At 31.6% G+C, this 25,765-nt stretch overlaps 1 protein-coding gene across 1 annotated transcript in view; it reads left to right on the forward strand.

Annotated features, from left to right (window-relative positions):
* The window catches only part of LOC129222291 (dynamin-like), a 63,244-nt gene that overhangs the window by 10,788 nt on the left and 26,691 nt on the right, over nt 1–25,765 (forward strand). The window contains exons 4-12 of the mRNA XM_054856777.1: nt 2,332–2,535; nt 5,353–5,451; nt 5,539–5,647; nt 6,985–7,179; nt 7,347–7,485; nt 16,927–16,994; nt 17,085–17,223; nt 22,820–22,977; nt 25,422–25,473. Coding sequence (XP_054712752.1) covers nt 2,332–2,535; nt 5,353–5,451; nt 5,539–5,647; nt 6,985–7,179; nt 7,347–7,485; nt 16,927–16,994; nt 17,085–17,223; nt 22,820–22,977; nt 25,422–25,473 — 1,163 coding nt within the window. The remainder of the gene's footprint in view (nt 1–2,331; nt 2,536–5,352; nt 5,452–5,538; nt 5,648–6,984; nt 7,180–7,346; nt 7,486–16,926; nt 16,995–17,084; nt 17,224–22,819; nt 22,978–25,421; nt 25,474–25,765) is intronic.

Here is a 25,765-nt window from a genome sequence, read left to right on the forward strand (position 1 = left end):
GAAGTTCTTATGAAAGGGAGGTAAAAAAAAAAAGCTTATTTGAAGAGATTCTTATGTTTTTTAGATTGCCAGTTTAAAAGTAAATTAAATAATTTTAGATAAGGTGAATAGGATTAATCAAAGACTTAAATAGTTTTAATTGGAAGTCAAAAAGCATTAGATAGTAGAAAACTTTACAACAATTTAGGTTTCCTTAGTAACATGTGTTGCCGACGATTAAGTTGCTATATTTGGATTTTCGTCACTACTTTATAGCTAATGTTTTAGTTATGATTGATTTTGGCTTGGAGATTTTCTCTGAGAAGTGGTTTCGTAGAAATTCGGGTTTAAGAGGGATTTTAATAGAACCGATTTTAAATAGAATTCTGGGGAGGGGAGCACACAATTAATTCCGTACTTGTCATTAGGTTTCAGAATGAAAATTATATTTAAAATTTGTGTCAAAAACACTGAAAAGTTAAGAAACACGGCCTTGGGCTTAACCTGGACCGGTCAAGTATTATGTAAGCAAAAAGGGGAGACCAAGGGCTGCTTATTTTCTCTGACAAGAGGAGTGAGGTCACAAAAATTCTTAGGTAAGCATTAAATAATGTAGCAGTTACAGTGCAACAACAAAAAACGTGGGGAATGAGCATCCTGTGACGTTACAAATGTCATAAAATCTTGTGTAAGCAAAAAGGGAAGGGGGTATAGCGTATGCTTAATTTTCCTCACAAGGTGGGGGGGGGACAACGGACAAAATGAACAAAAAATGCTTACACAATAATTTAACGACACCTTATTAGCAATTGCATATAGTTTCAATTGAAAGTACTTAAATATACAAGTGCAAATACGAGGAATACATTCTCATTGCTCAGTTGAAGAACTAACACCCAGAAAAACAAGGTTGAAGTTTTGAGTAACTATTGGCACAACCTTCACAGGGACGTGGTAGCACCCTCCAAACCCAAGGAGATGTCCTCATATCAGCCTAGTCGGAAACTAGGGGCCCGACTTGGGATCAAAGTAGTATAAATTTGGTTTTATAGGGGGAGGCAGGCCTGGTGACGAAACTGACGAGGGGCTTGATTTGGCTTTCGGCGGCCCTGTTGGACCCTCCTTTTTAGTTTCCACCACTTGCACACCAAGCCGTCACATTGGAAGCGACAAATGTGTCGTCTATCTGTGAATCTAAAATCTTTCATAATCATTTCGGGCTTTGACCAAGGATTCCCAGCCATTTCGTGAAATTGCCAGCCAAAGTAGAAAATACAGTATTAATTGCCAGTATTTCGGGCTTTGGCTAAACCTCTTGGCCAGTTCACGAATTGGGCAAATTTCCGGCTTTGGCGGTAACATATACAATTTTTACTAGTCATTGTTGTATAATTATTTCTAGTTATAATAATATCTCATTTCATTGTTTTTTTTTTTTTTTTTTTTTTTTTTTTTTTTTTTTTTTTTTTTTTTTTTTTTTTTTTTTTTTAAACCTTTAGAAACAGCTCAAATAGCTGCTGTTTTATTTTTACAAAACACTAATTTAAAAAATTCAAGTCATGGAAAGTCATAGATTTGAAAACTTTAAATGTAGCAGACACCCTGAATATCTGCAATGAGCTACATTTATAACGTGAAATAAAATTGTTCAAAACGGGTCCTAATTCGAGCCACTTCTATAAGCAAAACATTTTTCTCAACATAATAAGATGTCTAATAGTCATTTACAGTGGCGCACACAAGGGAGGATTCCAGAGGGCCATACCCCTCCCATTGGTCTTGTTTCCCCCTTCCCCCCCCCCCTGATTACAATTCTATGTATTTTGTTCGTAGAATAATTGAGATCAAAGGTAACAAAAACTTCAGTTTAAATAAATGAAAAAATAAAATCCTCAAGCTAAAATGTTTTTTAAATACTGTGCACTTTCTCTGTAACGAATTGCCAGTGAGAAACAGAATGGTGATTATAAATGAATGCCCTGTAATTACTATATTTTTAGTTTTTTAATTAGATTGAAATGAGATTCTATGAACTTGAATCCATTTTTTAATTATGAAAAAGTAAAAGTGCAAATTATTTCACTTTTTGGTTATTTATTTAAGTATATTTCATTGAATAATGCTAATTAATTATTCAATAGTTTATTTTTTACTGTTTTTCATTTTCGGGAATCCATAAAATCAAGTCAATATGTTTGATGCCATATTGGGGTATGATATAGGAATGGAACTTTCAACCTTGGACCCTCCCCTTGCCAAAATTCCTGTGTGCGCCACTGGTCATTTATCATTACAGGAAAAGAATTGTTACTATGTGTTCAGAACGTTAAATTTAATGCTTTTGTGTTCTAGTTTTGAATTTGACATTGATTGATCTTCCGGGAATGACTCGTGTACCCGTCGGGGATCAACCACCTGATATTGAGCATCAAATCAGAGATATGTTGCTAACCTATGTGAAAAAGGACAGCTGCTTGATATTGGCTGTTACTGCTGCGAATCAAGATATTGCTACTTCAGACGCTCTCAAACTTGCAAAAGAAGTCGATCCAGAAGGTAAACTAAATAACTAATCGTTGCCTTTTACTTTCAGTTCTGAATTTGACTCTGGTTGATTTGCCTGGTTTGACAAGAGTTCCAGTTGGTGATCAGCCTTTGGATATTGAAAGAAAGCTTCATGATCTGATTATTGAATTTATAACGCCTAAAAATTGTCTCATATTGGCAGTTCATCCTGCAAATACTGATATTTCTACATCTGATGCTTTAAAATTGGCAAAAGAAGTTGATCCTGCAGGTCAGGTTTCAATATTTTTAGCATGAATCAACAAAGCCTTGCCAGTTGCAAACCATACATCCCCTCCCTCAACATCAGCTACAGTTTGTATATGCTCATCACTTACATTAATTTCTTACTAATAACTTAAGCTTTAATATGCCAGTATAGATTTCTTAATCAACCCTTTCTGTAGTGAATTTTAATGATTATTACTAACTGCTGTAGTTTTTTAATGTTTTATGTTGGTTGCATTGTGATATTTTAAAAATTTTTAATGATTTGTACTCACTCTTTTTTTATATGTTATACAAAATACTGAAAATATTGCCATTGAAAATTATTTATTTTATTATTTTATTTATTTATTTATTTTTTTTTTTTTTTTTTTTTATTTTTTTTTGGTGAACTCGTTTCATCTCTTCTCATACTTTTTAATAAAATGTTAATATTAGAAATAAGTCAAGTTCTTAACAGTAGTAGTGGTATGTGTGAAGCCCTTTATTTTTTAGAATTAATTTTTAAAAAATGAACTAAGACATAAATGAACTTCTTCTATAAACTACAAAATATGTAGTTTATAGAAGACAGGGTTGGCAGGTTTCTGCCGAGGCGATAAAAACCACTGGTAGAAACCGGTTAAAACCGGCATGGCAAAAACCCCTTTCTGCCACATTTATGGCAGAAACTGGCAGAAACTCAAAAAATGACATAAATGCAACTCCTGACATACAATAGAAAATGTATAAGAAAAATAATTAAATATTAACCCAAACACAATTTATTTACAACACTACCACCATTCAAAATCAAATTTTACATTGTTTCCCCACTGCAGCTGCCTCTAACAAAATAAAAGTTTTGACGCTGTTTCTAAACCTAACCAATTTCCCAATTCGTTGTGCACAAAGGAGAAATTTGAGAAGATTCTTTCAATCCCAGCAGAACAAGGTGGCATTATCCTCAAAGAACAAGCAAGATTCACATAACTTTCATCTATAGCACATTTTTTCAAACTGCACCACCATGCAGTATTTGGAGTAGTTGTTACCACGTGATTGGAAAAATAGGTTTTGGGAAAAGGGGCCGATTTGTTTTGTAAAGCAATGGTATAAGGTACATAATCAGGGTTAATATTTGTGAGTAAAGTGCGGGCACTTTCTTCTTGATTACATGATAAATTTACTCTCAAATACTTTGGATGGAGCATATAGGCGAGTAAATGATTATCAGTAACTGCTTGATTAAGCTCTTTTAGAATAGCTTTGTTCAGTTATATTAAGTGTAAAATGAGAAGTTCTTGAATTTTAGAGTTTAATGAAATAAAACAAATCTGTATTTATTTAAATATTTGATATATATATATATATATATATATATATATATATATATATATATATATATATATATATATTACACTTTATATTAAATGCAAACAAAATAATTATAAACAACAAACTGAAAAATTTGTTATTTACAACATTACAAGGCTAAAATTTCTAACGCATAGCAATTTCAACAATGATAAATTTTACTTTGCTTTGTAAATGTCAGTTTTGTTATTTAACATATTTTTACACTAATTATTAAATAACTATTATATTAAGTTTTTGCAATGACGAAATGGAGTTATATTTTTTATTTTACTTAATTGCCTGTCATTAAGTAATTACTAGAGCTATTAAAAACGTTTTCTAGTTTTTGCCAGTTTCTGCCAGTTTTTACCGGTTATAACCAGTTTCTGCCACTGGCAGGGCAAAAACCAGTTTCTGCCGGCAAAAAGCCAACCCTGATAGAAGAAGATATTTCAAAAGAATCTCAGTTAGAAAAAAGTTCTTACAGAACAAGGATCTTAAGCTCCTTGAAACAGCCTTTTGGAAAACATATGGTCTTGAATGCCTTATTTCTTGCTAGAAGGCCAGTATTAATGAAATCCTTAATACTTGCTTATGTTTTGAAGTAATACATGCACTTCTTTCGACCTTTTAATTTTTAGCTAAAGTTAACTCTCCTATCAGCTTAGGCTGCCAAATGATGAATTGTTGAAGGAGTGAAAAGCAGTAAAAATGACCTCCTTTTCTCTCAAATAATGGAGGCAGCCAATAAGTGATAATGATTGAGTTTAGCATTTTTTGCTCTATTTAACGTTGCAAAGAAAAAAATATTTGCGTTATTTTGTGCACCTTTATGTCCTGTTCATAGTTCAGGTTTTTCATATTTTAAAATGTGAGAGATTAAATAAAGAAAAATTGTTTACCTGATGTAGTTTAGGCGAGTGTGCAATGTATACCCAGCAGGGAGACTGCAGAATTCAGTTGGTATCCTGCTATGATATATTTTGTTTTATGAATTTTAAAATTATATAAAATTAAGTATGCAGATCCTCAAACCCCTCCTTCCTAGCCACCCTTCCCCCCCCCCCCCAAAAAAAAATGGAAACTAAGTAACTGAATTCACTAACTTTTGATAACAAAAACCAAAAACTTCAGCTTTAACATTTTCCAAAATATTTCTTGTGCAGCATGTGGTTTTGATTCACCTTTCTATTATAACTTAAAAGCTAATTTTCCTAAATACTTTATGTTTCTTTTTTAAAGGGTTACGTACAATAGGTGTTATTACAAAATTAGATCTAATGGATGAAGGTACTGATGCTCGTGAAATTCTTGAAAATAAACTACTTCCTTTACGTAGAGGTTAGTATACTTTTTAATATGTATTTATATGTTTACATTCACTTATGTATGTAAGCATAAAAAACTATATATATTTTTTTTAATTAGGTTACATTGGAGTGGTTAATCGTAGTCAAAAAGACATTGAAGGACGTAAAGATATAAAAGCTGCTATTGCTGCGGAGAGGCGTTTCTTTTTAAGTCACCCTGGTTATAGGTACTTTGTTGAAAAGATATTTGTAATTTGTTTTATCAGTTCTAAACGCTAAACTGTAATGAAACTTGGAAATATAATATGATTCAATTTCTACCTTAACATTATATTAAACTTTTAATGTGCCTAAGAATGGAATTGCTTGTAAATTTACCAAGTTTTATAAAATATCTCTTAAATTTCAAAGATTTTTTATTAAATAAAATGGCATTTTTCAGTAATATAGAAACTAGGACTGGAAGATTTGCATTTTGCAATATATCAGGAACTAAACATCGTGATATATCGATATATTGGTGTTATCTGTAGTAGTATACACACGCAGGGCGACTTTTTGCAGAATTCCTTCTCCATGTCACTTTGAAACAAATCAATTAACTATTAAAATTAACTAAAATTGTTAAAAGTTGGCTTGAGCACCTTCTTTTTCTATTAGTTCTGCACTGAGAAAAATTTCGAACGTCCAAGATGATGATGTTGGTGGCCAATGATGTTATTTAATCTTAGCATTTCAGAAACTTGTGGTATGACTTTTGTAAATGTAAAATACCTTTTTCACAATGTTTCTGCATTTAATTATATTATTAGTAAAATTCTTTCACAGAAATATCACTACCTAAGTTAAACCTTCACTTTCTCCGTGCTAATTCAGCATCTTTAAGTGCTAAATCGTCACAACACCTAAATACTGACCAATTCACCTGATTTTGTTTTCGTAATTATGTAATACCATGTAGAACGAGGGCAAGCTTGTTGAGAATATGATTTCCGATTTGATTCCGAGTCACAACTGACTACAGCTGTATTTATGTCGAGGACTGCATACTAAGTGCCTTGCCTCCATTATTTTTTATACCAATAGATGGCAGCACCATCACCGGATCAAACAGTTTAATGAGAATTTGGAACTAGTCCAGGAGCTAATAGCTACCTGGTGCTAGCACCCCCAGAGGTATTGTTTCACTTGGAGGACATTGAGACCACGAGCATATTTAACGTCGCCCAGTCCCCTTTAATGACGACGGCGGATCTTCGACCATCGCGGTTCGAACTCAGGACACTCCGGCTCCGAATCCGACACTCTACCGATCGGGCTACCACAGCCCAAATATGATTTCTAAAATTTCATTTTTGGACCATCCTAATGTACATGCAGCCATTCAACTAAAAAGCAGTTTCAAATTTGTCTGACATGCTGATTAGATTGCCTATGAGGAGGTGAACTGTCAGGAAAGACAAAAACAAATGTAGAAAAATGTTAAAAGCACTTTTTTTTAATGTACTTTTAATTTTAAAATGCATAATTCATGTATATTTTCTCTCCCTTTATGTTTGATTAGACACATGGCTGACCGTATGGGTACACCATTTTTACAACGAGTCTTAAATCAACAACTTACAAATCACATACGAGATAATCTACCATCACTTAGGGAAAAACTTGAAAAACAAAAAAATGCATTGGAAAAAGAGGTGCAAGAATATAAACACTTTTCTGCTGATGACCCATCTGTTAAAACCAAAGCTATGTTGATGTAAGTTTTGTATTTGAATGCATTATACATGCTTCAATATACTTTATTTTATTGGATAAACTTAAATGCTTTAATTAAAAACTTTAAATAAAATGCTTTTGTGTTAAAGAAATTTGTTGATTAAAGTGTATTTGCTCAAAAAAATGGTATTTTTAAATGAATTTCAGGATGATTCAGCAACTTCAGACCGATTTCGAAAGAAACATTGAAGGTTCTGGATCAGCATCGATTGATACACATCAGCTCACTGGTGGTGCAAAAATAAATCGTTTGTTTCACGAACGATTTCCTTTTGAAATTGTTAAGGTTTGTATGTTTTTTCTTTTCTTTTTTGAAATTAAGCAAGGAACAATTTTTAAAAATTTTAGCAAGAAAATTTAACATTGTCTCTACGAGTACTACATTAGGGTGGTCACAAGGTACATGGGGAAAAACTTTTTTCATCTAATCTTTTGCGGCACCCCCCCCCCCCCCCCTAAAATGTGCCAATAGACTAGAAAATGTGATTTGCAAAGTTTCAAGTCATTTCGATGATATTAACACGTGCCGCAAAGAGGCTAAAGTTACGAAAAATGGCAATTTTTAGCAAAATATCGTAGTTTCTCATCTGTAAAACCAAAACTATTCATTCTAGAAACTTTGTTCTGATCTCATTTTATAGAGAAATTTATTCTTTTTTAAGTCTAATTTCATCTAAATTCTTGTAAAAATTAATTGAACATTATTCAGTATTTTTCAAGTCAGGTCGTAGCTAATATCCTCAAAGTCGCGTAAAAAGAATGAATCATTACAATATAAATTGTATTGCTTCTTTTAGTTAATGGTTGTAACCCCCTTACAATGTTAAGCTATCAGAGCAAAAACAGCTGTATTATCAGAAATATATGCAGTGAAATCTCGTTTCAACGAATACCGATACAACGAAATATCTGTTTCAACGAAAGAAATTTTCAGCTCCGATTTGATTTCCATTACTTTACTTGAATTTCATTACTACTAAAACCTTGTTACAACCGAAAATTTCTTTTAATTTGAAGTTTGTTGTAACAGGATTTCACTGTATTATAGTTATGTCTCTAAAACTCAAAGCTAAAACAAATAACTGCATGTAAACTTATGAAATTAGCTGTAGAGGCCATAAATACAGAACATTGCTTTCCTCCTCGGTGGTTAGTGCTAAACACAAGCTTAAAAATTCCAGTCTTGTAAGGGCTTTTGACCCCCCCCCCCCCCCCAGAGAAAGAAAAAACTACAATTCCCAGGAAAGTAGCCTGTGTTCTTAGACGAGGACTTGTTAGGGCTTTAGTTAAAATGTCCGTCATTTTATGGCTCCTTTCTGCAGTACAAACCTGCATTTTGTGAGTACAGAAAAAGTTGTTTAGCATGTCGCTACCACATCTTAGAAGTTGGTTTGAAAGGAGTTTTGATTTGCACTATGTCCACTATAGTTCTCAACCAGATATTTTTCAAGGATTTCAGGATGTATGGTATAGATAAGAAGCAATTCAAAGCAAGTATGGAAGATTAAAAACAAAGTAAGCAATCCAGGTGAAATTCCAAGCTTTCTTTTTGAGAAAACACTAGCAGCTTAGGGATGCCGATAAGAAGTTCATTCTACTTTGCTTAACTTATTTAGCGAGTCTTTCTCCAAACAATGTTACTTTTCGAGTACCTGGCGCTATTCATCACACAAGATGGATGGCAAAGGCCATATGACGTAGTGAGAAGCAAAGGGATGTAAGTGGACTTTTTAAAGCTTCTTATAAAATGTATTTAAAGTGCAGGTCCTAGGTAGGCTTTCATTGAGCTTTTTTTCTAAATCATGCTATATAACAGCCCCTACCAGAGCTACTAATACCATCTCTTGCCCCTAAGCAGAGGAGACGTTCCCCTATTATTTGTAATGATTATCTCGAAAATTTTAACTTTGTCAATTACATTCCTTTGCTTTTCACTGCTTCATACACTCTTTAAAAATGTATCTTCTCAGGGATCAGCTTTCCTTAATTGATTTGAAGATAAAAGGCATTGAAGATATTTGTTTGTTTATCAACAATATTTACGGAAAAGTATGGTTTATTGTCTGCGATCCAGCTTTGGGCCCCAACCAAGATCTACAGTTAGTAAAATCTTGGGTTCAATACAAGAGTATTTATGAAGATGATTTAGGCACATAACTACCTAAAGTAATTAACCATTTGTAATCTCTGAACTCAGAGAAGGTTGCATTTCCCTCTTTTGATGATACTTTAGGGAGAAAAAACCGAGATCAAAACAAAGAAGGCGGCAAAATCAAAATCCGAAGTAGGAGATAATGAAGATGATTGTGATGATAGGGATACAAAAGCACTGCTCAATCTGAAAGAAGCTTAGTTTATTGGACAAAGAAGCATATTTTTTCCTTTCTCCTCAAACTTTTTAAGAGATACAATTTTTAAAAAAGATTCGAAATCGATAGAAAGTTTTTAAATACTGATCTTGATGAATAATGTGAAAATCAATATTATATTAAAGCTAAAAAGATAGCAAAGAGTTTAAGGATTGTCAATGGCACAGCTGAAACTGGTGTAAAACTAATTTCTAACTAACGACAGTTTCTATTACAAGTTATGTCCGAATGCAGGCACATTTTTCCACATTCATCAAAATCTATCATATCGAAGCCATTACCACTTTAACTTCTCAATGAAAAGTAATAACATAATGATGTATAATTTAACAGTGTAAGCAATAAAATGCATTAGATTTTTTTCTTTTCTTTTTTGTAATTTTTTGATTTCTCTTCTGAAGTGCTTAGTTCCTTTATTTTATATCAGCAATTTGTTGCACACGACTTTGAATGTGCTATACTTTGATAACAAATCGTTCCATTTTTTTCAAAAAATTTCTTATCAAAAATGTTTACAAAATCATACCAATCTTATTAAATTACCCGGGGAAACTATTCAGTTAAACAGGGGTTATTAAATTGGACTATTCATCCAGTTCTTGTTTAATCCAACTACGAAATTGCCTCGTTACCTTTTAAGTGAATATTTACACATTTCTAAAACCACATATTTATTTTCAGACAACAATCACATCTACACTTAACAACACAAAGTTCTATTCTACACTCTTAACTAAGCACATCAGAGATCGGGAGCAGCCAGCGCCCTCTATACTGTCATTACTTTGATCTACAACATCCTCACCCCCGATGAACAACTGGTTCAGAATTCTCAGATTTACATGATAAACAATATGCATAATATTAAACAAATAAAATACTGGTATACAACTGAAATATTAACTAAGCTAATGAATAAAATGTAAATAACTCAATTAAATTTTTAGAGTTCCACAATAATTTTTACATTTTAAACAATGTTCACTGTTCAGTTAGGAATTTCTAAATTATAGAGCAGTTGAATTGGATGTCGGAGAACACCTTTTTTAGTCAACAGTACATGCTCTAATTTTTTTATCTCTACCTATGAATTTTTCTGTTATCTTACCTAATTTCCACAGGTTGCGTGGAGAATGTTCATCGAAGATCAACACTATATCGTTTACCTTGAACTCGGAACACTTGTTCGGTTGCACTAAATTTGCAGATCTCAGATTTAGCAAATAGTCCTTTCGCCATCTTACCCAAAATCTATTCAAAATATTTTCGCAATAATTAAACTTTTTTATTAACACCTTACTTGTAGTACTGTTGATGTTATCACTTGTCAGTTTCACAGTTGGTAAGGACATAAGTCGTTTTCCGACAAGGAAATGAGCAGACGTTAAAGGAAGCAGTTCATTAGCATCAGAATTGGTAAATGTTAATGGACGAGAGTTAATGACTGATTCAATCTCAACTAGAACAGTTTCTAGTTCTTCAGTTGATAAAGATGATTTTCCAATTGTCTTTCGTAATAAAGTTTTCACTGAACGCACCATTCTCTCGTAGAATCCACCCCACCTTGCTCCTTTAGGGACGATGTACTTCCAGATGAAGATCCTCCCTTTGAAGAATAATATTCCTTCACTTTAGGATCACTAATCACCTTCCAAATTCTCTGTAATTCTGATTCAGCGCATTTAAATGTCTTTGTGTTATCCGAATAAATGATAGAACAAAGTCCTCTTCTAGATATAAATCTGCAAAGCGCAAGTAGAAACATTTCCGTAGTCAAATTAGTGACTAATTCTAGATGCACTGCTCTTGTAACTGCACATGTGCACGAAAGAATATAATACTTTTCAGTACTGTTTTTCACATAGAGAGGGCCAGCAAAGTCTAATCCTGTTGTAGCAAAGGGCGGCGACTGTTCAATCCTATCTGTTGGGAGAGGAGCGATCATTTGAGTTCCTGGACGTGCATTATACCGTTTGCAAATAATGCATTTCTTCAAATTTGACTTGATAATCTGTCTTGCTTTCACTAGCCAATACCTTTCACGAACTTGGATTAAGTGTCGTTTATTCCGGAGTGCATAACCTTTTCATGACAATCCTTAACAGTTAATTCTGAAAGCTTACTTTTCGATGGCAAAATCTTCGGATGTTTTTCCTGATAACTCAAATTTGATTTCTGCAATCTTCCTCCAAGCAGCAGTATCCCTTTATCGCTTAAGAAAGGATTTAAATCTCGGATCCTTGATTCATTTGAAACAGATTTACCGTTCTTCAAGTTTTCTAATTCTGCAGCATAATGCTCTGACTGAATTTTTCTAATCCAAAATTCTTCAGTTTCTTCTAATTCTTCAGCTGTGAATGGTGTTAGAATTCTGTCTTTTTTCTTCTTTCGTACATTGCTTGCAAATGTTCTTACCCATGCAGTTATTCTGTACAGTCTTTTCAGAGAACTGAATTTATTCTATAACAATCTAAAATCATCTTCATATACATAATTCACTAACACTTAATATTTCGATCTTCTTTCCGTGTCAACAATTTCTTTCTTCGTAATTTCTTTAGTTTCTGGCCAATTTTCTTCAGGTAATGTCAACCATGAAGGACCTATCCATAAATACTGATTATTCACTAGTTCAATTGCACAACAGCCTCTGGACACTATATCCCCAGTGTTCTGTGATCCTTTACAATGTTTCCAGTTCTGGGGGTTTGTCAAGCCTTGAATTTCACATACTCTGTTGCAAATAAAAGGTTTCCATTGCTTTGCATTTCCGCGAATCCAGCTTAGAGCAACTGTTGAATCCGACCACATAACATAATTACTTCCAACTTCAAATACCTTCCTTAGCGTGTCTAAAATTCTTGCTACAACTAATGTTGCTAATAATTCCAATCTTGGTATACTTAATCTTTTAACGGATGCAACTCGTGCCTTCGACGTTACAAAGCTTACTCCAAATTTTCCATCTTTTAATCTTGTAACGAATATAGGCAACAGCTCCATAACACATCTTCACTCGCATCACAGAATATGTGAATTTCATTTTCAAAGCGAATTTCATTTGTCTGAATAGGAATGTAGCATCTTGGTACCATCAAGTTTTCTAGTTGAGGAACCTCCGAAATCCATTTTTCACACTTTATTTTCAATTCTTCTGTTAATTCTTCATCCCAATCTAGTCCTTGTTCCCAAATTTCTGGCAACAAAATCTTGATTCTTATAGTGAATGCAGCTATTATCCCAATCGGGTCAAATATTTTGCAAGATAGTTGCAGTACACTTCTTTTAGTATTCTTTGCATCTTCTAACAATTTCATCAGTTGAGATAAATCTAACTTAAATTCATCTGTTGTTGTATTCCACGTTATACCAAGAACTTTTATCGGTATAAGATTTTCAGAAATTTTCTCAAATCCATTTTCTTCCCATATACGGCACAGTTCTTCTGAATTTGTTCTCCATTTTCGTAAATTCATATTCGCATCTTTCAAAATTTCTCTGGTGTCCCTTGACAAGTCATAAGCTTCTTCAATGCTGTTAGATCCACAGATAAAATCATCTACATAAAGGTGTTCATTTAAAGCAGAATAAGCTTCTTTATGAGATTTCTTATACTTATTTATGTGATATTTAACTGTTCCTGCCAAATGAAAAGGAGAAGATTTTATGCCGAAGGTAACCCTTTTGTTCCTCCATATTTGTAACTTCTTTGGGGGTAATTCATCAAACCACAAAAAACGTTGACGGTCTCTATTTTCTTCGGAAATAACTATTTGAAGAAAAGCCTTTTCTATGTCAGAAATCATTCCAATTTTATAGTTTCTGAACGTCAAAAAAAGAGGTAATAAATTTGGATTCAAATTAGGACCAGCAAATAAATTTTCATTTAAAGAAAAACAATTATTTTCCTTAGCAGATGCATTAAACACAATTCGTGTTTTGGTAGTTTCCTTGTCATTTTGTATGACTGGATGATGTGGCATATAATAGCAACAATTTGTATCAACATCTTCTTTAACTTCTTGAATCACATTTTCCTTCTCTTGCTCCTGAAGGATTTCTTCATAATTTTTAAGCAAAGACGGATCACTAATAAATCTTCTTGTTAAACTAAACATTTTCTTGCAAGATTAAAATTACTAGAAAGATTAATTTCATCCTTAAATGGTAATTTTACTTCGTATCTTCCGTTTTTAAATTTAATATCCCTATTAAACTGTTCCAATGTCTCTAATTCTAAAGCTGAAGTTTCATCTGTATGTTTTATTCCTAGACTTTCAACTTCCCAAAACCGTCTTATTTGTCGATTTAAATCAAGTTCATTGCGTACTTCATTGGACTTCAAATCACTAATAAATTCTTCTTCACAGAAACATAAATTCTGAATAATGGAACTCTTTTTATTCTCGATTGCGTTGCTTACGCCTGATACACAAAATCCGAAGAGAGTTTCAACGCAATACAAATCTTTATTCAACCTTCTAATATTCCCCGAATGAATTTTCCAGTATACATCAGCTCCAATGAGAATATTTATTACCCTATCCTTTTTACTAAACAAGTTAGGAATATTAATTCGGTTTCCTTTCAACAGCTTTCTAAGTGATTCATCTGGTGGGGGCATATAGGCATTAGTAATGTGATCAGAAATCAAAACTTCAATCTGAAGGGTTCTATCTGGGAACTGTAAATGGCTTATCGTGACCTCAGATACATCATGAATCTTTTCTTTAGGATCACGATTTCCAAAAGTATAAACAATTAAATGTTCCTTTCGTATTACTGGTAAATGCAAACGCTCTGCTAAATCTCTAGTGATGAAACTGGGAATAGAAGCTGAGTCACAAAGAATATAAATACTCTCATAGCCGAATAAGCATTGGCTTCTAATACTTGTAGCAAAACTGACCTTGAACTCTTCCTTTCATGTATACTTGCAACTAATGTTGTCGGTTTATCGTGGATTTCATGATCCATTTCTAGGGGTTTTTTCCTTTCTTTTCCCGCTTTAAAAGAGTTTTGATTTTGAAAACAAATTGTTTCGTGATGAGTTCTGCTATTACATTTCTTGCAAGGATTTATTTTACTTTTACACTGAAAACCTAAATGCGAACGGCGAAAGCATTTATGGCATCTTCCTTCATTTTTTAATATTATTCGTTTTTCTGAAGCAGGAATATTTTCACATAGAAAAGAATCATGACTACTTTTACAGAAACAACAATTAAAATTAACACTAGTTGAAAACGCAGCTGTTGGGTTAGAATGCATTGTGCTTCGTTTAATTTCATTTCGCGAATTTGAATTAACATTTACATTTTTCGTTTTTCTTAAATCATTCAGCAAATTATTTGCTTCCCTGCATTCTACCTCTCTTTTAATGAATTTAATTAATTCCTTTAAATCAAAATTTACATCGGATGAACGTGACTTGTTATATTCCAAACTAACATTTTCTGGAATTATCTTTAAAATAATTGGAACTAATAAATGTCCGACACTTTTAGAATCGATACTAAGACCTTCTAATGAACGTATGTTAAATTTCTAATTGATCATAAAGATATCTGAAGGCTTTAGTGTTCCATGCATTTCTTACTGGTTCAAGATTTAAAATTTTATTCATATGAGTATTAATAAGAATATCTTGCCTTCCAAATCTATTCGTAAGTAACTCTACACTTTTTTCATAATTTTCCTTAGTGATAGAAAACCCGTAAATAGCGCTTAATGCTACTCCACCTAAAAGACTTTTTAAATAAGTAAACTTTTGAATGTCATTTAATTCTTCGTTTTCATGAATTGTTATGTTGTATTGGTTCCAAAAATCTAGCCATAGGCTAGGATCACCATAAAATTTTCTTAGAGAAATCTTAGGTAGTTTTACACATTTGGAATCATTACTAATTGCGGGTCTTTCATAATCAGTAGTATTTAATGATTCACTTGAAATATTAGATTTGGTTTCGACATTAGCATTTTCTTTTAATAACCTAGAAATTCTAGACTTCCATTTAATTATCTTTTCAGAATAATCTTCACTTACAGTAATTTCTGCTTCGATTTCACTTTCTTCAAGTACAGATTCTATACTATTATTTAAATATTTTAAATTGTCATACTTGTCATTCAATTGATCATTTAAATCTTTAAGTTCTTCTAATTTATCAGTTATTTCTATGTTGTGATCATTAATTAAACCTTCAATTCTATTAAATAATTTTGTTGTCAAAGATCTGAGGGTAGTTCTTTTTTTCTTTAATTTTTCTGTATCACCCTCCATAATTTTTCTTTCAAATATTCACTTACCTCTAATTTTAATTTCAATCTCGTAGTCCCACGTTCGGGCACCAAAATATTTAATTGGACTATTCATCCAGTTCTTGTTTAATCCAACTACGAAATTGCCTCGTTACCTTTTAAGTGAATATTTACACATTTCTAAAATCACATATTTATTTTCAGACAACAATCACAACACATCTACACTTAACAACACAAAGTTCTATTCTACACTCGTAACTAAGCACATCAGAGATCGGGAGCAGCCAGCGCCCTCTATACTGTCATTACTTTGATTTACAACAGGGGTCTTTATCATTAAGTCTATGGTTGAATATTTGATTCTGGCATTTTTCTTTCTTATAAGGGAGCTATTTGTTTATCCCTTACCCAATTATGTAGGGCTGATAGTATAGTAAAACGTCAGTCATCCTTTTATCTATTTGAGAAGTGATAATTTTGTTTTGTTTTTAGCTGGTATCTTTTACAAAACTAAAAATAGCTTGTTCACTTACCATGTTTACAGATTATTACTTTTCTGAATGTTTTTTCTGGTTACCGTTTCATATTTGAGTTAGTAAATAATAAGATCTATGTAATTAAAATTTATTTTTTTAATAAACTTTAATAAAAATTTAAAAGCAACAAAATTTTTATTAAACATCTATTTTTTTACATTGAAAGGACTTTGAATGTGACATACTAGTATCATTTTCCATTAATCTTGTACTATGTTACTGTACCATAACTTTCATTTATTGCAAAAAAAATAGGCGTTTTTTTACCAAATTGTTAAATATTTGGATTCATTAATTATTTGGTTGCCCAATATTAAAGTATTTGGCCCAGCCAAATATTTGATTTGTATGCCGAATGTGCTGTGTACTGAATAGTAAACAAATATTTGGTGCATCTCCAGTCTGCACTTATATATTTGACATTGAATTTCCCAAAACTTATTTTTCTGTTATCCAATGAAATAATTGTTTGACAGTAAAAACGGCTCATGTTTATAAAGTTGAATGAATTGTTTGAATTTTAAATTGTATTTTATATCTCTGAAATGTGTTTTATAGATGGAATTTGATGAAAAAGAGCTTAGGAGGGAAATCGCTTTTGCAATCAGGAATATTCATGGCATAAGGTATGAGAATTCTTAATTGAAGTGTTTTTATTGTTACTTTGAGGTATAAAGTAGTCAAAGATATTACTCTTAAGTTCTGTATTTTTCCAGAGTTGGATTGTTTACACCAGACATGGCATTTGAAGCAATTGTAAAGAAACAAATTTCAAAGTTGAAAGAACCATCATTAAAGTGTGTTGATTTAGTTGTTGGTGAATTAGCAAACACTGTCAGATCATGTTCTGCAAAAGTAAGAGTTTGAACTTTTTCTCTTTTATAGATTCTACATTTGCAAATGTCCTTGCCGTCTTATATTATTAACTAGCTGTACCCGACGCGCGTTGCTACGCCAACAAAAAAATACATCATTATACTGATTTTCATGACCCGGTTGAACGGGGCAGAAGTTGCTACTCTGCAATGCCACCTGATGGCGAGTGGCTTCAATGAGCATATTATGCACCTTCTCCGTGGAAAAATACATATATATAGCAATTTTCATAATAATCGGTCCACGTATCAAGTGAAGCTGTGACTATACTCAAATTTTGTACTCACGCAGTTTGCAAGATCAATCAATCGCTAAAAATATCAAATAGAAAAAGTTTTAAATCCCCCCGTTGCATGAAAAGCCATAAAGCAATAAAGAAAGAATTTATTTGTTCAAACTCAAGAAAAATGGCAACAGCTAACTTCTTATCAATGAGATCTTTCACGCGAATTAATTTCTGCAGCCAATAATTTTATTCGTATCAGGGTTCGTACGCTCCGGGAATTCCGGGAAAACCGGGAATTGTCAGGGAAAATAACATTGTCAAAAATGTCAGGGAAAAGTCAGGGAGTTTTCAAATTTTGTCCTCCAAATTTTTTTTTTCATTTTTTTCCCAAGGAATTAAGTACTATGAGATCTAGTCTTCGTTTTTATTGTGATTTCACGAAAAAAATTGTAAATTTTTATCTAAACCGACGCTCGCACTTAAAAACTGCAATCGAAAAATGAACGTTTTTTTTTCACAACGAAAAATGCGCCGAAAGAGCGAAGATTTTCTTGCATGGAGTCAGTGAGGGGAACGCATTTCTTTCTACTGCCTAAAGTTTTAGATGGGTTGCCGCAACATTCTGTTCGGTTCAGGGTTCGTACGCTCCGGGAAAACTTGGAATTATCAGGGAAAATGACTTAGTCAAAAATGTCAAGGAATTTTCCAAATGTGTCCCCAAAATTTTTCTTTTCCCAATTTTTTCCCAGGGAATTTCGTTTTATAAGATCTAATCTTCATTTTTATCGATGTATTTAAAAAAAAATTGTAACAATTTTAAAGCAATGAAAAAAGTGGCGACCCAAAAAATCTTCAGCAGCCGCCATTTTTGGCTCTCAGTAGTTCCCAAGGGGAAAAAAATCAGGTGAACAGCAATTATGCACAAACTCAACAGGAGAGAAGACAATTTACTGCTTCGGAAGCGAAACCTGTAGATGGGAGGGTCGATCTGGGGAAACCGTTTTTTTTTTTTTTTTTGATCGGAAAATCATTTCAGCTACGTGTGAAACGTAGTCGCCATCTTTGGTCATTCACAAGATGGAAGTAGATACGATCCAAAAATGCCTAAGTTTCTAAAAACAAAGCAGAATTGGATGTTTTCTTTAATTGAAAACTGATGAAAACAACAAAAAATGGTCTGCAAATTGTTTTTCTATTATTATTTGTAATAATTTTCTTGAGAAATGAAAAATTTTGTTCTTAAAACTTAATCTTATCCTCACTGCCTCGGACGCAAATGTGATAAAAACTTTTCAATGAATTGTAGTATCATGAAGATTTATTATTTTTTAATTGTCTTCATGCAACAAATTAAAGTTATTTCTTATTTTTGGGCATAGCCGCCATATTTGGTCATTCCCAAGATGGAAGTACACAAGACTTTTTCAAGTGCCTAAGTTCCCGAAAATGGCATTGGATGTTAATTGCAATGCAAACTATTGAAAACAACACAAATTTTGCCCTTTTTTCCGGATAATTTGTAATTATTTTCTGGAAAAATGCAAAATTTAATCTTCATAACATTTTTTTTAATTGATTTAGACTCTTATGTGCTAAATACTGACTATTTTGCTTTTATTGTAGTTTTTTAAGGATTATTAATTATTTATTACTACTTTTATACTACAAATCCAAAAATCTACTTATTATTTTAAATTTTTCACTTTGTCGCCATATTTGATCGTTTGCACAATGGAAGTAGACTTAAACTTCCAGAAACAGAATTGGACGTTTATATTAATGTGTAATATTGAAAACAACATTAAATGTGCAAAAAGTTATGAATTTTTGAAAATTAACTATTACTTTCTGGAAAAGAAAGTTTGAAATTTTAATGTAAGCGTCCTTTAATATGTGAAAAAAAAAAAAAAAAAAAAGATTATTGGCATTGGCCTATGATTGGCGGAGTTGATTTTTGTTACTATGCATTACATGGTATGCCGATTGATGCAACAAGTTAATCATATTTATACTGAAATTTAGCATTGCATTTTGCTCAATATGTTTTGTGTAACCTACTTATAAGAAAATAAAAAGTATTGTAAACCAAAAGCGGATGCTAAAAGGTTGCTGCAGGACTACAGCAAAACGCTATAATATTACGCGTGACATCAAAGAAACGCTAAAATAATTTGAAAGTACTCTGTTTTCAACAAATAGTAAACAAATTAAAACAATTTTGAACAAAATGTTTAAAAAAAACTTAAAATTTTGACAGAGAAAACAAACGAAAAAAAAAACAAGTTTTTTTTTTTTTTTAAATCTAAGGGGAGAAGTTTCAGTCCTTCTGCATCGCTACTTTGAAAAATTTTAATTATTTTAAAAATATTACTATTTAAACTTAAATTTTGAATGAAGCGAGTAACCTGGAATTTTCTAAAAAACAACCTGGAAAACCTGGAAAAGTCAGGGAACTTTTTTTAACCAAAAGTGTATGAACCCTGTCGTATTTATCCAATGGATTGTGACTTAAATTGGAATAAAAAAGGAACTATCGATCGGATTTTTTTCGAACTGGTCTATAAACATTCCCAGTACCAAAAATAACAAACGGTAAAAGTTTCAGCCAAATCTGCTGGGTAGTTTTTGAGTTCATGGATGACATACAGACAAACATTCATTTTTATATATATAGATAGATCATGGCTGAAAGAAGGGTAGCTTTTTGGACACTTCAAAAGAAAAACCGTTTCTTGATCATTCATTTTAATTATACCACAAGTTTTTAAGCATGAAAAATAGCAAACCATTTTAGATGTTTTCTTTTCATCCAAAAAAAGGCAAAAATTACATCTTGAAAACATTATTTCGGAAAATAGCAAAGATGCATGATTCATAGTAATAGATTTGTTTGGAACGTTTTCTTAAACTGACAATTTGGAAAGAACACTTGCAACTTACTTGTACTTTATTCTTTTTGTAAGGATTAGTGACATTTTTACTATGCTATTGTTGTTTCTGGACAAGCAATACAACAAGGAGCTACCATATTACATTATTGTTTGAAAGAGAACTACTAGTTCTGTTGATCTGAAGCTTTAAATTCTGGCAATTTCGTAAAAATACAGTAGCTCTGCCTTATATTGCACTTGTTGGGAGGCAAAAAAGATGATACAGTAGAGAACCAATTATCCGGGAAATTCGGGACCATCGCTATCCCGGATATCTGAGTTTCATGGTTTTCTAGATCTCTAAAAAGCGCTATTGGCTGATTGTTTATAAAACCGAAATTACTGTAATAAATAGTAATACATATTAAAACAAGAAGAAAAGAGTTCAGAAATGCTTATCAATATCGAAACATTAAAAACTACTAAAGAGAGAATAATTTAAGCAACAAAAAAAATCCCCTGACATTCATTTTGAAAAAGAAAAAACATCCACCACTTTTCAATGTTTTAAAATGAAAGAAAATGAAGGAAAGGGCAAGAAACAAGTTTTTGAACGTAAATGTGCGATTTTTCCACTATAATGTATAAAAGAATTTGTTTTCAGGAACACGTTTTTTTTAATTAAATTTTTCCTAAAGATTTGGTGTTTCCGATTACTGTAGTTATTGATAACTATTGCCTTTGCATTAAGTTCATACCAATAGAAATTTGATTAATGAGTCTTGCGTTTGTCGATTTCTAGATTCCAAATCTGAAAAATTCGCGAATCTGGTTTTCGGCATTTCCCTCGCTTTTGCGACGTCACTTATGCTCTAAACAGCTTTAATTGGAGACCATTCAATAAAATATGGCATTAGAGTGTGACATTCTCGAGTGTACTTTTTAATTCAAGAAAATATTTTGGGAATTTTGCCCCACGTTAAGGATAACCCTTTGAAATTCGTTTTTGTAAACATTTTCCCGTATATAGATAAGTAATATGGTATTTATTAAGAAACCGCTCATATTATTAATGCTTAGTTCTTCAAAAATTGCCAAAAATGCGTATTTTTTTTAAATGGTAGGAAAATCGGGAACAGGTTGCCGGTTTTCTGGTTTCCCGGTTTTTTGGTTCCCGGATAAGATTCTGCACTGTATATATGAAACCGGAATATAACTGAAATCATTAAAATTAAAGATTCATCTAAAGTTCAAGAGATTGATTGATATGTGCAAATACCATTAGTTTCGATTATTGTTTTATTAAGATAGCTTTTTTAATAAAAACAAAGAAGAAATATCGTACCCCTTTGCTTTTTTTTAATACAAAAAAACAGTTAAAATATTGTGGTTGTTTTTTAGTGAAATACTAATTTAAACAAGTATACGCAATATATTTAACTGCAGAGAATTCAGCTGAATTGAAAACGCCCCTGTTTTATTAATTGTCAAAAAAGAAAAGAAAAAAATAATTTCACTAAGAAATACCCTATTTTCACCAAGAAAATGGTATCTCTGTTAAGGAAAATTTTTTATTACCTGCAATTGCTTGGAGACAAAAAAAAAGTGTGAACTACTCAAATGATTCACATACTGAGGCATGAAATAATAAGGGATTGTTGTGATTAAAGTGAAAAACCAAGGTAAATAAAGCACAAGTTTTGAAGAAAATACAGCATATAGCTATTTCAAGGCTGCAATGGAGCCTCTTCAATGTTCTCTCGCGACTTTCGGTTGTGTTGGTGAGCTTTTTGCACTGTTGAAGAGGCTCCATTGTTTCTTCGAAATTTGTGTTTTATTTACATTGGTTTTTCACTTTAATCATATTGTAGCACAAAGCTTATATGATAATTTTTCATTTATGGAATTGTTGCATTTTAAGATAATATCTTATTTCACAATTTTTTAAATGTTTTGATATTTTTTACTTACACGTATGTGATATTTTATGGAAATACATTTTAAAACTACAATTTGTAACAAAAGCTTAGATAAAAATCGCCTTTTGATGTATTAAGATTATATGTATTTAATTTCGTCCACAAAATGTAATGCTACAACTTTTCTGAAAAAGTATGTTTTCGAAGTTATCTTGTACCATCCAAGCTACTACTCTTCAATTCTGTTATATGAATATTTCTTTTTTTTTAAACATTGTCAGATTAATGAAAATAAGCAAAATTGTGCATAAAAGTTTCAATATGCTTCCAGTTTTTACATGTCAAATACATAAAAGCAATCATTGCTTAGATTAATAAATGAATAAGTGCATCCAAATTCAAAAGCCGTGAACTTTTGCAATGAAGGTAAACACAAAACAAATATCACTCTATGAATTGCAAACTTTGTTTTTACAATTTATTTTTTTTTTCATTGCTTAAAAGAATTAACTTGTATAGTTTATTTTATTTTCTGTGACATGTATCATTTTCTTTATTAGATGAATCGTTATCCTAACTTACGTGATGAAATTGAAAGAATCATTACTACTCACATTAGGGAATGTGAACTAAAAACAAAACAGCAGCTGTCTCTTTTAGTTGAAGTAGAACTCGCTTACATGAATACAAATCATGAAGACTTCATTGGTTTTACAAAGTAAGACTTACTATTCAATATAATTGTTTATACATACAATTAAATGTTTCCTATATCAAATCAAGGTGCATTGATATTGAAATAAAACAGAATGCTGTTCTTTTTCTGCCTTCCTGTGATATTTCTTATTATATGAAATTAAAAAAAAAAAAAAATAGATTTTGCTCAATTTTTCTTCTTGTCATTAAACTCCCCCCCCCCCTTTTTTTTTTTTTTTTGCTTCAATCTGTTTTTATGTGCTCTTTTATACTTTTCCTGTAAGTGTTTGATTTCTGATAGTGTTCTCTATCTATCACATTTTTAGTATCTTGCTCTTGCAGCGAATGTAATTTGCATCCACTTATGAAGCTTCAGATATATGCAGGGTGATTCAGAACTAATCCTTAAAAATCTGCATGTATGTCAGTCACATTATAATAAGCAAGAGTCATGTAGGACATATGGTTGCAAATGCAATTCTGACAAGCTATGTGCACCCTAATTTAGATATTGAAGGAAGCAAAACACATCACAGATTTTTTGCACAAAGTCAATTTTGTATAATATTTTAATTTTTGTAGAAAATTTAAGGCAGTTGTTTATAGTTGCAGTCTCATGGTTTGTATATCTCCTAAAAACTGGTATTCAAATTTTTCTTCTTAGAGAACTCAAAACTCCAAATTTTTGCTTTTAGTTCCTTACTTTTCCCCTCTTCTCCTGAATAAATCTTTTCTTGTTTTAGTTTTTTAATTGTGGTGAAAAATGGACAAAGCAGTAAAATCGCCAAAAATTGCATGACTTGTTTGACAAAGACTTGGTTGACTGAATTTTATTTGTTACTTACACTTAGCATAAAATGTTCACATTGAACACCAATTCATTGAAATACTATGATATTTCTTCAGTTTGTTACCTTTCAAATGTTCATAAAATGTAACTGTGCTATGTGTGTGTGTGTGTTTTTTTTTTACTTGTACAACTTATTGTTACAAATGCATGGTTTAAGAATACTGCCATATATTTTCATCTCTCGAATTTAAATGCTTTGTTTTAAATGCTTTCTATTCTTCTTCCTTCTTTGTTAGTCTTATCTACTTTGTTTCTTTTTATTATATATTTTCACTCCTGGTTCCTTACAGCTTTGAGCTTACTGGAGGGTAAGTTCTCCAAGATTACAAAATTGTTCTTCTATGCACTTGCTCAAATTTCTTTGCATGCCCAGTTTCTCATTCTAACAATTTTTCTTAACAATGTAATGATGATAAGGCTGTTTTATGAGTAAAAATAATCCATGAATTGTGCTTAAAGTAAAATATTAACGTTCCCATTAAGTCACAGAAAATGCTCTGTTCTTGTTGTGTTATGATATTTTGAAAAGTACATTTATTTTATTCATTGCTGTGTATAGTGAGCTGCCTGTTTCCCCCAACCCCCTTCTCATTTTATAAAGCATGATCAATTAATCACTCAAATTTTGCAAAAACATTTTAATCATTTTTGTGCTGTAATCTACTTTTTATCTCTGAAGTGATTTTGCAATAAAAACTTGTAGTAACATTGTGCAACCTGTAAGTTTAAAGATATTTTGTGAAATATTATTTGCTCTCTTTTAATAGTATAAATTATTTTATCAAAACATAGTTTTTAAATGGAATTTATTAAGAACAACAGATTGCATATAAATTGTAATAGTTTTGTTTTAGTACTAAAAATGCATACATGATAAAAAAAAAATTAGGGCCTATCATACCTTATTTGCCAACAATAACGATCATGCATATGTTAAAATGACTGATTGCACTTTATAAGGATGAAATAATGTTGTGAATAGTGTGTCATCATCATACTAATTTTTTATTTGAGAAAGCGCTCATGTAAGGGTCAGAGACAGTCACTATTAAAGAGATAGATCGTAATTTTCATATTAAGGTCCCCCCCCCCCCCCCGGTTGACGCAGATATAAGTACAACAAAAAAATATGTATTCAAAAAAATTTTCCAACTCAAAAACCATTTAATGTAGTGGATCATTTCCTGCTTATATCTTGATATTCTTTGGATAATTCAATGTTTCCTTATTTGATTAATGCACTCTTTTATGTGCAGAACCTTTTTGTGTCGTTTGGATGAATCAGATTTAAAATTATTTCAAGTTTGCCTTTCAAATTATTTTTCCTACATTTTTTTAATTGTTCAGCTTCTTTTGTAGTGTGTGTATGAAACAAATGAATTGATGTAAGAAAGAAAAGGGCAAATATTTGTTCCTGCATTGATTTGACATATTTCAGTACAGAAGAAATATGGCCATACAAAATCAATAATTCCTCAAAGCATTGAAATTTATAACAAAAATAAAATATATTCATAAAACTTCATTGATGAGAGTTTTCACTATAATCAACTTTTTCTATGGACATTTCAATATATTCTTGGTAAATTTTTTTTTTTTTTTTTTTTTAAATAAAGTGCTCAAGTAAGTGCAGAAGCTAATACTGGAAAAAGAAAATTAGGAAACCAGGTAAGTTGCATTTATGTAAATTGTCTATAAAAATAACTATTATAATATCTGAATCATTTAACTTGTAAAAAAAAGTTAATTTTATAAAGTGCTCAGTATAATTTTTTTAATATAAAAATGAATTTCCGCTAAATGAAACATAAACTACACCCAAAAAAACTGATCAAAAACATACACAATTATGTCTTTTGCATCATAAGTTTGAATTGAAATTTTAAAAGGTTTGCCTAGAGTTCATTACTGTTTCCTACATTATCTATGTACTTATTACTGAACAATTGTTTTCAACCAT

Source organism: Uloborus diversus, chromosome 5 (genome assembly GCF_026930045.1).
Source record: "Uloborus diversus isolate 005 chromosome 5, Udiv.v.3.1, whole genome shotgun sequence".
Classification (NCBI taxonomy): domain Eukaryota; kingdom Metazoa; phylum Arthropoda; class Arachnida; order Araneae; family Uloboridae; genus Uloborus; species Uloborus diversus.